The sequence below is a fragment of the Hevea brasiliensis genome, chromosome 2 (assembly GCF_030052815.1).
Source record: "Hevea brasiliensis isolate MT/VB/25A 57/8 chromosome 2, ASM3005281v1, whole genome shotgun sequence".
NCBI lineage: Eukaryota > Viridiplantae > Streptophyta > Magnoliopsida > Malpighiales > Euphorbiaceae > Hevea > Hevea brasiliensis.
Genome location: NC_079494.1, coordinates 40,141,078 through 40,155,134, shown reverse-complemented (window position 1 = coordinate 40,155,134; position 14,057 = coordinate 40,141,078). Strand labels below are relative to the sequence as shown.

The following is a 14,057-nucleotide window of genomic DNA, read 5'->3' as shown; positions in this document are numbered from 1 at the left end:
TCACATTCTAGTATCGATAAAGACGAAATTGAGGACCTGACTTCTTCATGGTAGACAAAGAAGGATGACCCAATCTCTGATGAGCTTCAAGAGGTGTTAAAGTCTTTGGAGCAAACAAGCGACGCGGTACATGATTTTCGAGAATGTAGAGACCACGACTCGCGTCCTCTACCAATAATCTGCTTCGTCGTAAGATCCTGAAACAAACACTGGTCAGGAAAAAAGGAAACAGAACAATTTAAGGTACGAGTAAGTTTACTAACAGAAAGTAGATTAAAAGAGAAAGAAGACAAAGAAATTGACGAAGTCGGGTTCACAGTTCCAGAACCCATGACACAAGAAGTAGAACCATCAGCTAAAGTAACAGTAGAGGAAGTGAGATTAGACTGAAAAGCAGATAGAAGACTAGAATTACTGTCATGTGATGCATCGCACTGAATCAATAACCCATTTGGATGAAGAAGACACAAGGCATGTAGTGGATTTACGACTCGTGATCGCAGCGATGGGGAACCGGTAGGCTTTAGAGATGCACGACATCGAAAAATTGTGCAAAATCCTCTGCGCAGATACCAAAATAGTTTTCTCAGAGGAAGATATCAGAGAATTCTCTCACGCCATATTTGCCATCCGTGATCGCTGATTTTTCTCTGAAGTTGCAGACAATTATATTTTGTATGGCCGTGCTCATGGCAATAATAACAAATGACTCCTCTTGAGTCTGATTAGAACTAGCCTCTCCATTACGCTGACATTGCTGTAATTCCTCCTCTACTTCCTCTTCTATTACCCTGTTGTCCATTTGGATTATGGCTAATAAGAGCACTACTGGCAGGCTGTGAAGATTGAGTACTCTCTGTACGAAGGACCCGTGTGAACGTTTCATGCAAAGAGGAAATCTCAGAACTGGAGAGGATCTGAGATTTAGCAGTCTCATACTCTGAAGGAAGGCCTACAAGAAAACTCATAACAGCCAGTTGCTCCCGTTGGGCCTGCTGAACTTTCACATCAGGACTAAAAGGCAACAATACATTAAGTTTCTCATATACCCGTTTAAAATCCATAAAATAAGCCGTGAGAGACTTATCCTCTTTCTCAGCAAGGTAGAATGCCTTACAAACATCATAAATACGGGAGATATTCCCTTTACCAGAATACAGAAAATCTAAGTAATCCATCAATTCCTTAACAAATTCACAGTGATTATTAAACTAATTACCTCACTATGAATCGAGTTCCGAAGTTGCAAAAACAACCGAGCATCCTCCCTTAGCCAAGTTTGTCGTGTATCATCAGTTGGTGGATCTTTAGTAAGGTGATCATCCTTATCAATGCTACGCAAATAGACCCTAACAGTCTTACTCCACTCCAGGTAATTCGAACTATTGAGTTTGTGTTCCGTGATCTTAGTCATCACCGGAATCACATCAGAAATAACATTCTTATTGTCTGCCATTTGTTGAGACAAAGAAAACTAACCGAAACGCTAATCCAAAGTTCTTATAGCAGCAAAATAACCCAAAATCACAAATCAAGCAAATACCAAAATAGGATCTGAGAGCCAAACCTCAGAAGTCCTTTAATGGTTATCTCGATCGAACAAAGACACAGTGGTGGAATGAGGGGGTTGAGCTGGGTAGTGAAAACAAATAGTCACCCTAGATTGATGACCTGCTCTGATACCATGTAGAAAGAGATGATTCTCATTGATTTCAATTAATCTGTACATGGGTATATATATACAATTGGTTCCTATAATTGTGTTCTACTAATTAGGAAGAAATCCTAAATAAGAAATCCTAAATAGGAATACAGAATACAAAATATACAGAGAAATAATATAGTGATTGACTTTCCATAACATGGTGATTGACTTTCCATAACAGATTAGAAATTGGAACCTAGTGGTGGGTAAGACATACTATTATTTATAATCCAATGCCATCTCCTTGTGTTTACAACTGATTTAACACTTGCAAAAGGTTCACCCATGTCAGCAAAGGCATATGAAGCATGTGTGTCATGCAGAAGGGGACAAGGGCAGGCGGTGCCCTCTCCCCATCTCCAATCAACCCTATCCACCAAAAAAAAAAAAAAAAGAGAGAGAGATAGAGAGAGAGAGAGGGGGGGTGGGGGGGGGTGGGGGGAGGAGGTAGGTCATTCTTCTATTACATAAAAAGTATATACATGACATGGAATTTTAAGTTTCAACATTTGTTATAATCTTTTAACTGTTTTTGTTGTTAACGTAATACTCGTGTCATCTATCCAACTGTAACCAAATACCTTTTATTCACTATTTTGTTCACGCAGTTTAATCTAATAAGTTAATCTATACAAATCAAATATAATTCCACCGACAACACAAGACTTGTCTGCAAATAACTAAAGAAAATAACCAAAACATTCATAAATAATTCATTCAGAAAACTAACCTATAAAACTATGTATGACTGACACATAAAGACTACAACTTTCCCTCTCAAACTAATTCTACCAATATCTGATAATTCAAGCCCCACGAAATTAACTACCAACGATTGGGTCATCCAACCTTAGCATTGCTAGTTTAGCAATGTGAATATGACCATCAAATACAAGCACACAAATTGACCGCCTGGCAATTTATAGAATGATTAACAAGCATAAATGGCAAATTTAAAGAAGCTCAACTTCTATATGTTCACTTTGATTTATTTATATAAAGTGAGATGAACATACTTGAAGTTCATAATTGTTTGTTCGTGTTGGAATATATGGCCTGTGGGAACAAGTCCCACATCATAAGTGTACAAGAAAATCAAAGGGCATATGAGTGTTGGCAAATCAAATTAAATTAGCTTAGGACATTTTGGTGATGGAGAGCCCAGTTTCAAGCCTAGTTCAGCATAGAGACCAGCCTATTTATTAATCCACACTCATTGGCCCTTGATTTCGACATGATATCAGAGTGATGAAGCCTAACAACCATTGACATGGTGGGCTAAGCTTCAATGAGCTAGAGCATGAGCTAAGCTAATCGAGTCAAACTTAAGTGAATCCATGGGCTAGCCCAATGAGTAAGATACCTTGAAGGCAAAGCCTAGAGGAGCCAGACCCAAGTTAATTGGACCATCCCATGCAATGCCAAGGGACAACTGGGCCTATGAAGTCTGAGTCAAACCCAGTTGCACTTGAGAGGGTGTTGGAATATGAGTCACACATCAATAGCGTACAAGAAATTAAAAGTTATATTCATATAAGCATTGGCAAACCAAACCATCATTTTGGTGATGGAGAGCCTAGTTTCAAACGCAATTCAACATATAGACCTGCATATTTATTAATCCACATTCCTTAACCTATAATTTCAACGGTGCAAAAAAAAAACAATATTTTAATTTTATGTAGTAGGTAATTGTTTGTGGTAATTTTCTATTATTCTTCATTATATATTTGTACTCCTATTAAACAATTCATGCAACCATCAATTTAACCAAAAACTATAATCTTCTGCGAAGGTGGAGAAAACTAACATTTTCTTAACATAATGAAGTACCATTTATTACCTACAATACAATAATTACTTTCTCTATAATAAGGACACATATGTATGGTTGAATTTTTTTTTTTTTTTTTTTTTTAAACAAGAAGCTTTATTAAAAAATAACAAAGAATAGTACACCATGAAAGACAAGGGATCCTCCTACATGATTCAACAAACAAATATGAAGAATAACATGAAAAAGAAGCTAAAAAAGTAATGCCCTACAGTTAAGTTGGATAATTCTCCACGACATCCCCCTAAAAGCTCTAGAAGCATATGCCCATGTAATAGTTAAGTTTTATAAAATGGCTGCAGTATTATAAAACTAGAACTAAAGACCATTTCTAACACAGACTTGACATGTAAACATGCATTGCTCTGCAAGCACAATTATGCATAATTTGCTGCACATGCACAACACAAATTGCAGCTTACCCCTCCCTCCTCTCTTTCCACACCCCCATCAGAAAAAGTAAAGATATACCTTCAAAAAATTCAGTAAGCTGTGAACGTTATGCATTAGAGTTCATACTGTATACCTATTCTGAAATTTTCTCACTCAACTAGGCTAAAAATATACATGAATGACTAGTTGCTTTATCATATAATCTAGTGCCAGTCAACACCTTCACAAATACCTTAACAACATTGATGATGTCCACACCCCACAGTTAGCGTTCAGACTCACAAAAGCAATAAATAATGCATTTTAGAGTCATTTTTCATCATCATATTGGCCCATCATAAGTCTGCAGAAAATATATAGTGAATTTTTATCAGGACCTGTAATCTAGTTTTAGAAAACAACAGATAGACAGTGACTTTAATAGATGAGCCATTATTAAGATAGCCTAGACTGTTAGGTGCACCAAGAAGGACCATTTGTAACCAACTGAGAATTTTCATGTAACTATCAGCAACTTTTCAAAACTAGAGAGAAGATGATAATTAATTTAACTGGAAGGCAGATTCACAAAATTCACCCCAAGATTAACTATAAACAATCATAGTTTGATTTCGCAGGCAAACAACAGAGAACCATAGCAATTACTTTTCACATGAACAGAGCTTGCAGAATAGAGTACAAGCATTGACTTGGTGTCGTTTCTCTATAGAAAATCTACCTTCATAAAAACAGGAAATCCGCAGAGAACCAAATACTGTTATTAGAAAAAATAGCCGATTGCATGTGATTAGTCCCTATCAAAATACAGAATAACTAGCAAAAAGTTAAGATACTTCATTTGCATGCAACAATCCAGGCAAATGATGGGTGAAGAGCTCTCTGGCTTGAGCGTAAAGGAGTTGCAAAATTTGGAGAGTCGACTTGAAATGAGTCTCCGGGGTGTTCGTATGAAAAAGGTTTGGAACTCTAATCCCAAAGTTCAGCCTTTGAATTTACAAGTACTTGCAATTAAGCACATGCATGTCACTGATATGAATATTTGACTCCTTTAGGACCAAATCTTAATGGATGAAATACAAGAACTAAACAGAAAGGTGATCCACGAGACAATGGCCACTAATTTTCCTTTCACAGTACTCCAATTCAAGTAGCTAAACTTTCTTGTTTTATTTCAGGGAAACTTCCTTCACCAAGAAAATGTGGAACTCTGTAAGAAGGTAAACTTAATTTATCAAGCAAACATCGAAATGTGTAAGAAGGTAGATGTTTGTATAAGTAATGAAATCTCCAATTATCCTTGCAAGGATGAAGCAAATCATCAATCCTAAGTTCTCCAAGAAATTGACAGATTTTTTAATCTATCTTCAATTGATAATTTGCAAATCCCAGATTTACGGAGCAGGAAATATAAATGGAGTAAACAGAGATTACTTTAGCACCAACAGTCTGGGCATTGAGGAGGAATCAAATGTGCCTGTCCATCTTCAGCTTAGCCAGCCACAGCAACAGAACTATGATACACCAGCAAGAGCTACAAAATTGGGGTATAATTCCCTCCACATAACAAGTATTTTAATTATGCTTATGCCTACAAGTTGCTCTACATAATCTTGATGCCAAGCCCTTTTTTCTTTGATGACTGCAGCAGACTACAATTGCATTAGTGAAGAAGATGCATCCACTGGAAATGGATGTTATGCGATATTACTGGCTCATAAATTTCATAATTATGCTTCTACTGGTGCTGTGTGGTATGCCAGCCACTGACCATTCGACAACCAGGCTTTGGTTTGACTTTGACATGATCAATGAAAAAAAAACTTTAGCATGTGCGTGATAACCAAGGAAAGCAGCAGCTTATGTAAAGATAAGATTAAATGTAATAAAGAGAAAATTGACATTGCACTGCATATGAAACACTTTTTTTAAGTGATCATACCCTTCAAATGCACAAACACTATTGCATTGAGACTGCTTCATGCTCACTAAAATAGAAACCAATTATATGCGTCAAATCATCAATGGAATAAAAGACACCAATAGCAGCATGTACATGATCAGGAAGATAGCAACACGCTGAGAAGTAAAATCATAGAAGTATAAATAACAGAATACTTGGGAAAATGAACAGCTTTTCAACTTTGATTTCAACATAAATTTAACTTTAAAAAATTCGTAGTGGAAGTGCTATAACATCTACCTTTTTGGACTTGGTGCTAGTTATGTCAACAACTTTTAACTGATACTCTTCCCATGATCAGTTCACTGACAATGGTCCCTGCAGACCTACACACAATAATCTTGCTCAAATAAAAAATCCTTCTTTGCACAAATGCAGGAAAAACATATATATTGCAACTCAAACTATTAAAATTAGGACACATTCCCTCAAGAAAAATCAAAAGAACACAGAAAGAGGGAAAATAACAAGTAGAAAAATTAGGAAAGGACATGCCACTAGTATACACCATTGCTTCCTTGCAAGGACATAAATGCAGCTTCAAGTCATGACTAGAATGATAAAATCTGGATGATTATTAGGGATTTATATGGTTAGCATTTAGCAAGTTGGTGATAAGATGTGGAAAGCAAAAACAATTCTCTTTGATACTAACCTCTGGCTTATTTTATCCTTGTGCTGTGACAGAAGGTCGCCTCATTCAAAGAAACATTGCCAAAGAAACCTTCATATGTGCAGCTTCAAGTAGTCCTTTGTCAAGAACATTGGGTTTCAACTTCAACCAGGAAAATTAACAGATAGGAATGAGTGGAGAGAAAAAGAGCATCTAGAGCTTCAATAAAAGCATCTGACGTTCAAGTTAAGCATAAGAAACATGTTCCACTACAACATTACCAAGGAAGTAGGAAATGCAGAAGAAATTTCCCTCCAAAAATTGTGAGATTGTGTAACAGTACCAAATTTGGTATCCAGGAAGCACTTAACAAATAGTACTTCACAAAAGGATAGCATGATACTGAATATTAACTGTTAAGTCCTCTACAAGCATACAAATCGAGCCTACTTACATCTCACACCATTTAAAGGTAAGAGGAAAGATGTAAATGTTTTTCAATCACGTTTTTATTTTTACAAATATTAACGAGCATTAGTTTTTTAATTAATGAATTTCATTAGAAAATCTTCCAGTAAATTTATCTTTGGCATTGATGATCTCCAACACAAGTTGATGCACATAACTATATACACATTGGTTTAAAACCATTTTTTTTAAAGATTTATAATCGCTTAAAAGATGGAGACAAAACATCAGACACGAACATTGACGTTACACTTGACCAGGAAAATTCTAAGGAACAGAGAACAGTTTGTATTAAATTCATAAGCAAATTCACTCCTTACCAAGAAATAAGTAGAAATAACATGATCGTAGTCCAAAACATACACTTCCATAGAGTCTATGAGGTTCAAAAGCCTTCCTTTCTATGGAGGAAGACGTGAGTAGCAAATTTTGGGGATACAAAAGACCTTGTCATTTTTTAGGGGCTAGGGCCTGACAGTTTCTGAATAGCTTTCTTCCAAGAATTCTGGAATGTTGTCAAGGATGAATTGCTTAATGTTAAACATTATTGAAGGTTTGAGGTACAAGAAAAGAATGTCAGAATTCCAGTAAGGATTCACTACTTCCTGATGCAAAATGGAACTAGCTTTTTATGCAATCATTGCTCCAAGAAATTCTGTTTTCCATCAGCACACTTTCTTACAACTCTTTTAGGTTATTACAACATTTTTACACAAACTTTTTCATAATCCTTGCTGCATTTGCATGCAACTATTGCATCAGCATTGTCCTACAGGCATTTTTCCATCTCCACACTTCCCATCAACCTCATCCACAACCTAAGTGCTCAACTGATCCTCAGTCCCAATCAATGACCCCGGATTTAGAAATAGGTGTGAGGGTGTTGGCAAGTGCTATTAAAAGTTTACTAAAATTTTGATAAAAATTTTATTATGCTGTATTTGTTAAACTTTAACTAAATTATAAGCAATAAAATGCAACATTTTCTCTTTAAAACCTCAAATCTTTTTTGGCAATTTATTTTCATATTTTTAAATTTTTTAGATAAGTCTTTATTTAGATAGTTATGTTTACAAAATCAATAAGACCAGTCCACCTCTACCTTATTTTCACTTTCATGAGATTTAGGTAGGAAACCTTAAATAAATATGCAATTAGCCAATATATAGACATCCAATTACATTTTTTTTTTTCAAATCTTTTGGAGGCTAAGATAGAAAATATTAATAAGTTAAAGGTTGACTATAAAAAAAAAAAAATAAAAAGAGAGAGAGAGAGAGAGAGGCTGTGTGTGTGTAAGATTATTATGATATTTTTATTAAATATTAAGGGTAGAAATTATGGATTGAGTAAAAAATACAAATGTAAAGAAAGAAAGTTTGAGGTAATTATAAAGTTTTTCAAAGTTTTTGACCTTCATTTTTAGAAAGGTCTGGAGAAGTCAAATTTTCTTGACCACTTCATCTCATGTCATTCTTACTCAACCTCTTACTTTCTACACTCTTATAACTTGGATGTGCTAAATCTTCCACCTATGTATCAGCTAATCTACACCAAATCAAGCCAAACAATCTGAATCGAATGTCCCTTAACTTATCTTAATAGGTGCCACTTCCGTTTTCTTACTAATGTATTAGTTTCTCCCCAAATTGTTGTATTTCCGCAAATCCATCTTAACAACATCATCTTGTAGACATATGATATTAGCCTCACTTGACATTCACTATCATGATCATACCAATCAAACACATCACCTAACATCCACTACCATGTGTTGTGTCCGTCTATCTAATGTATCACTTGACATCCACTACCATACATCATATCGATCTATAGTGTAGCCTTATACAAGTATTCTTTAATTTATTACTATATTGCTTTACTTAATGGTCCAAAAGGAGATCACTTCACAGTTTCCTAAAAAAAGAGTTTATGTTATGCTAATAAGGGTAATAGGAACTATGAGAATGTATGGGAGGAAAATATTGTATAAATAAGGTAGCATTATTACTAAATGGGTCAGCCAAGAATTCAATAATACAAGAATTACTTCCCTCTCTATAATTCTCTGTTTCTCTCTATTTCTTATCCCTATTTCTTTTGTTCTCTCATCTCCTTTCTTCTACTTCGCATCCCTATTTTTTCCATTCTCTCATCTACTTTCTAGTTATATCTAAGGTAGAACCCTAACTTAGGGATTCTACAACAAATTGGAATAAGAGCCCTTTGATCAGTGGGCAACAACAGGAATGCTTCATCAATGGCAGATAAGTGATAGTCTCCCAAATACCAAGTTTCTTTCTATTCTTATCTACCTCTTTTCTTTTCCTTCCTTTGTTCTCTTTATTCTCTCTAATCCGACTCTGTTCTTCTATCTCTGCACTAATTCTTTTCAATTTCTTCTCAACATCTTCTATTCGAGATTCGTAACCCTGAATTAGGGTTTCTTCTTCTTCTTCTTCTTCTTCTTCTTATTCTTTTCTCTAATCCAACTCTGTTCTTCTATCTCTTCCCCAATTCTTTTCAATTTCTTCTCAATATCTTTTATTCGAAATTTGAAACCCTGGAATTAGGGTTTCTTCCCTCTTTCTTTATTTCTTCTTCCTTCATATCTGAGATTTCTTTTCTTTCTTTCCTAGAAACTTTTTCCTTTTCTTTCCCTTCCGTTTGTTGCTCTGCACCCTATTTTTTTTCTTCATCCTTTCTTTTTGAAATTCCAAGAATTACTTGAAATAAAATCTCTTCTTCCTTCAATTTTTCTATTTCTCGTCCACTTTTTATCTCTTCTTCTTCTTATTTCTTTAATTTCTCTTTATTCCTCTTCCCAATTCTTCGACCTATTCAAATTTAGAAAAATACCCTAGCATTTCCCTTTCCCTTAATTCTTTCCATTTCTAGCTCTGAAACTCTATTTTAGGTTTTGGAAATAATTCCTTGGTTCAAACCCTGTTCTTAAAAATCTTGACTCTTACTAACCTTTCTTTCCTTTTTCATATGTTCTCTAATCATGAACTAGTAATCTTGCAAACAAAAGTTAAGGGATTTGGAACAAGGCATTTGTGAAATTGTTGATAGGGCATTTAAAAGATACGAGGAAAGGTTGGATAAAATATGGGAGAAGTGGGAGATATTGTTTCAAGAGCAAATGGAGAAATTTGAAATAGAGAAGCAAATGCCCATTAATGATGTGGACATAGCAAAAAAAGACCACAATGTAAAAAAGTTTGGTGTGCAAATATCAAACTTATATGAGGAACAATTGGAAATTCACGCTTCATTTGCTATTGAGGAAGGAAATTTAGAAGTAGCTTGCAGCCAAGAGGTGGATGTTAAGGCTCATATCCTTAACCTAAAGTTGGAATCAATGAGTCATGATGTTCCAGAAAAGCAGTCAATTATGATTTTAAGTGGTGATAAGGTAGATGGGATGTCGTTTGAGCTGGTGAATTCAGAAGAACGACAGACAGATATTGTTTTAATTCTTGAGGAGGTGCCAAAAACTAAGTTTTACTCATTTATGGGCATTATTTTTGCTACATATAGTCCTTTCCAAACACATGGCATAACCTGGATGACTCAAGGGTAATTAAGGTTGATGAAGAGGTTGATTTTGAATTTCATTGCTATAATTTGGAGTTGGTTTCCTATGAGATTATTTTTCTCAAAAAGGATGAGTATGAGAAATGGCAAAGAAACAAAATGAAATTAAAATTCTATCATTGGAAAGAGAATGTATAATGGCTGATTGTAAGAATGTATGTGCAAAACATTCTAGTATATCAACATTCTAATGGGAAGGCAATCTTGTTTAGATAAAATGCTTCCTGCCAATTCAATCCTAGCATTCAAGTGTAGCTCCACCGTAGCATTCAAGATGCTTGCTTAGAAGATTTTTCTTTTATTCATGGATCCTTTTCATTCTTGAGGACAAAAATGATCTCAAGAAGTGGGGAATGTTATGATAATAAGGGGAATAAGAATTGTGAGCATGTATGGCAGGAAAATATTGTATAAATAAGGTAGCATTATAACTAAATGGGTCAGCCAAGAATTCAATAATACCAAAAATACCTCCCTCGCTATAATTCTCTCTTTCTTTCTATTTCTTATCCCTATTTCTTCTGTTCTCTCATCTCTTTTGTTCTACTTCTCATCCGTATTTCTTCCATTCTCTCATCTAATTTCTTGTTATTATCTGAGGCAAAACCCTAACTCAGTGATTTTGTAACCGTTTACAAGGCCTTGTATATTATGGGTAATTAATACCTAAAATGCATATGCTTTATGAAAATCTATTTTGCTTTTTTATGAATCTCGATGCTAAATGCATAGATAAATATTATAGCCAAATTGTTGCCATCATTTTATACAAGTCATTGCAAATATTGAGAGAAAATATCATATACTAGCTCTTATAATATACTAATTCGATGGTTTTATCTAGGTGGAAGATGAGATGATATGTGAAAAGTGTTTGATGAAAGATTCATGAAATAAGGAGAAATATTAGTTTTAATGTGGCAAACTCGTGATATCTAGGATATTCATTTATGAGCTACGCTTGGACTCAAGGTTGAACAAGGTTTTCAAGTAGAAGAATTATAAGGTTAGGGTCCTTTGGGTGTGTCCTAATGCATATGTTATCTATTATTGATTTTGACTCGGAAATTTGTGGACAAGTGAGCTAATGTTCAACATTATAAGTTTGAGAAAAAAAGGAGGAATTTTAAGTTGGTTAGTTGAACCGATCAAACTAGTTGACTAGAAAACTAATTATGGGAGCAACCACTAGTCTTATTTACAAAAATGCTTTCAAGTGTTAATTTCTAAGTGTTCGTATTGGATACTTTTTTGACACGACACGCATTTGACACTGCGCCAACCTGTGTCATTCATGCGTTCGTACGTCTTAGAATGTCGTAATTTAGTCACTTCAGAGATAAGGGATGAACAAAAAATTTTTTTTGTTGTTATATTATTTGTCTTGTAAAACATATTACCTATGGAATATATTATTAACTTTAATTTTAAAGGATATAATTTTTAGATTTTAATTAATCTATATATATGATAAGCATTTATTATATTTATATAATGAAAATGAATCAAAATCATATTTATGTTGAATATAATCATCTTTCATCCTATATTAAGAATAATTACATATTTTATAAAATATAAGAAAAAAAAATCTCTAAATAGAAATACATTTTTATTAACCTGCCCCTCAATGTCATGTCCCAATTTTTTAAGTATAGTAGTGTCGGAATGTCTATTTTTTAAGTGTCATGTTAGCAGCCCAAACATGGATTCAGCCTTCTTAGGCCAAAGTTCAAGACCTTTACGGATGAATTATAGAATGAAATGGAAGAAAGGGCTAGCTATAGCAAATTAGAATGGAAGAATAGAAGATTCTAGCATGGGACAGATGTCAGTGAATGATCTGGAGAAGTTTCCGTTAGCACACTTTGCGAATCACACCAAGCATATGATGCTGAATTGAGCAAGGCAATATTCTTGTATATAAATAACCCTTTATACAGGGAAAGGGGATAAGAAAATTTTATGTTTATTGTATCAACAATTCTTGCTGGAGCTAGCTTCAGCTAGTTAAGGATTGTATTCCTAGAATATTGCTATTTTTATTGTTGAATGGAACTTGGCCATTAGTGGCCTTTCAATCTCTGTGTTTCCCTTTTTCTATTCTGCTCTCTTATTTTCTGTTCTTTTTTTTTTTTTGAATTTTTGCTCTTAACTCTATCATTTGGTCCTTTTGGAATCCTACATTGAAAGAATATAATGTAAAAGGGCAATATATAAGTGGTTGGATTGCAACATTGACTCGGCTAGTCATTTTGATGTGTAAAGCAATATAATCACTTATATAAGCCCAAATTAAAATAAATTAAATTGTAATTTGATCGACACTCTCTCCAAATTTAACATGGTATCAGAGCCCAGACTGGGTTGTGGGTTTTAGCCACCCATAAGGCTGTATAATTGGGCCCATATTGGGATAAAAATAAAAATACAAATTAATTGTCAAGCAACAACCATGTGGTTGCACTTGAGGGGGTAGTGTTGAAATCCCACATCGAAAGAATATAAAGTAAAAGGGCAATATATAAGTGGTTGGGTTGCAAAATTAACTCGGCTAGTCATTTTGATGTGTAAAGCAATCTAATCACTTGTATAAGCCCAAATTAAAATAAATTAAATTGTAATTTGATCGACACTCTCTCCGAATTTAACAGGTCCGATCTGCCAGGTCTCAAACCCATGACCAAAACCAGAATGGAGGGAAGAGTTAAAGAGATAGAGAAGAGCGTGACCAGTATGGGGAAAGTTTTAGCAGCCATGAAAGTGGAACAGGAGAAGCGCGTGGCTAGTTTCCAGTTAGAGCAAGAGCAATGTTTTGCAAGGTTGGAGTCCTTTCTTACCAATCCATGTGGTAAGACAACAGTGGTGGAAGGAGATTGTTCAAGTAACAGATCTACCACCATAACAGTGGTGCCTCCACCTATTATACCTGCCGTTGTTCAACCTGTTGCAGTTGAAGATACTTCCATGGCAGTGAAAAAGATAAAACTCCCAAACTTTGATGGCGCAGATCCAACTGGTTGTCTCGCTAGAGCAAAACAGTATTTCACTATCAATTTTACCATGGAGAAGGTAAAGATTCCTTTAGCCATAGTTTGTATGGAAGGACACGCTTTGCACTAGATGTACTGGCAGCGTTTGCGCAATCCTAATCTCACATAGGTTCAACTCACAGATGAATTAATGTGTCGGTATGGGGGAGATATGAGGAATAATATGTTTGAAAGGCTATCTACCTTACGTCAAGAAGGATCTATAGATGATTTTATTAATGAATTTGTTGAGCTAGCAGCCCAAGTGGAGGGTCTCAATGACCAGCAATATATGGGATTCTTCGAGAGTTGATTACGCGATGATATACGACTAAGAATTCATTCCCATGATTCTGTAGACATTTCTCATATCATGCAATTAGCTAGTGAGACTGAATTAGAGAACTAGTATGTATTATCTGAAATCCTCCATGGAAGGCTGTAGGTGGAGG

The 14,057-nt window shown here is 34.9% G+C and overlaps 1 protein-coding gene and 1 long non-coding RNA gene across 12 annotated transcripts in view; one reads left to right on the top strand and one right to left on the bottom strand.

The window, feature by feature from the left end:
• LOC110638897 (MADS-box transcription factor 23) overlaps positions 1–5,716 on the top strand; it is a 41,276-nt gene extending 35,560 nt beyond the window's left edge. For 2 of the 7 annotated variants that reach the window (XM_058135333.1, XM_021789799.2), the window contains exons 5-9: positions 4,789–4,888; positions 4,985–5,026; positions 5,108–5,149; positions 5,322–5,476; positions 5,578–5,715. In XM_058135333.1, coding sequence (XP_057991316.1) covers positions 4,789–4,888; positions 4,985–5,026; positions 5,108–5,149; positions 5,322–5,476; positions 5,578–5,596 — 358 coding nt within the window. In that variant the 3' untranslated portion in view covers positions 5,597–5,715. Of the gene's footprint in view, positions 1–4,788; positions 4,889–4,984; positions 5,027–5,107; positions 5,192–5,321; positions 5,549–5,577 lie in introns of those variants that run through there. The other 5 variants (XM_058135316.1, XM_058135313.1, XM_058135325.1 and 2 more) reach the window with 4 other exon arrangements.
• Positions 1–14,057, bottom strand: part of LOC110639126 (uncharacterized) — a 40,798-nt gene that overhangs the window by 17,308 nt on the left and 9,433 nt on the right. The window contains exons 3-6 of one of the 5 annotated variants that reach the window (XR_009143535.1): positions 6,548–6,667; positions 5,364–6,218; positions 4,165–4,275; positions 3,612–4,010 (exon numbers count right to left, since the gene is read on the bottom strand). This is a non-coding gene — a long non-coding RNA (uncharacterized LOC110639126). Of the gene's footprint in view, positions 1–3,611; positions 4,011–4,164; positions 6,219–6,547; positions 6,668–14,057 lie in introns of those variants that run through there. The other 4 variants (XR_009143532.1, XR_009143530.1, XR_002491864.2 and 1 more) reach the window with 4 other exon arrangements.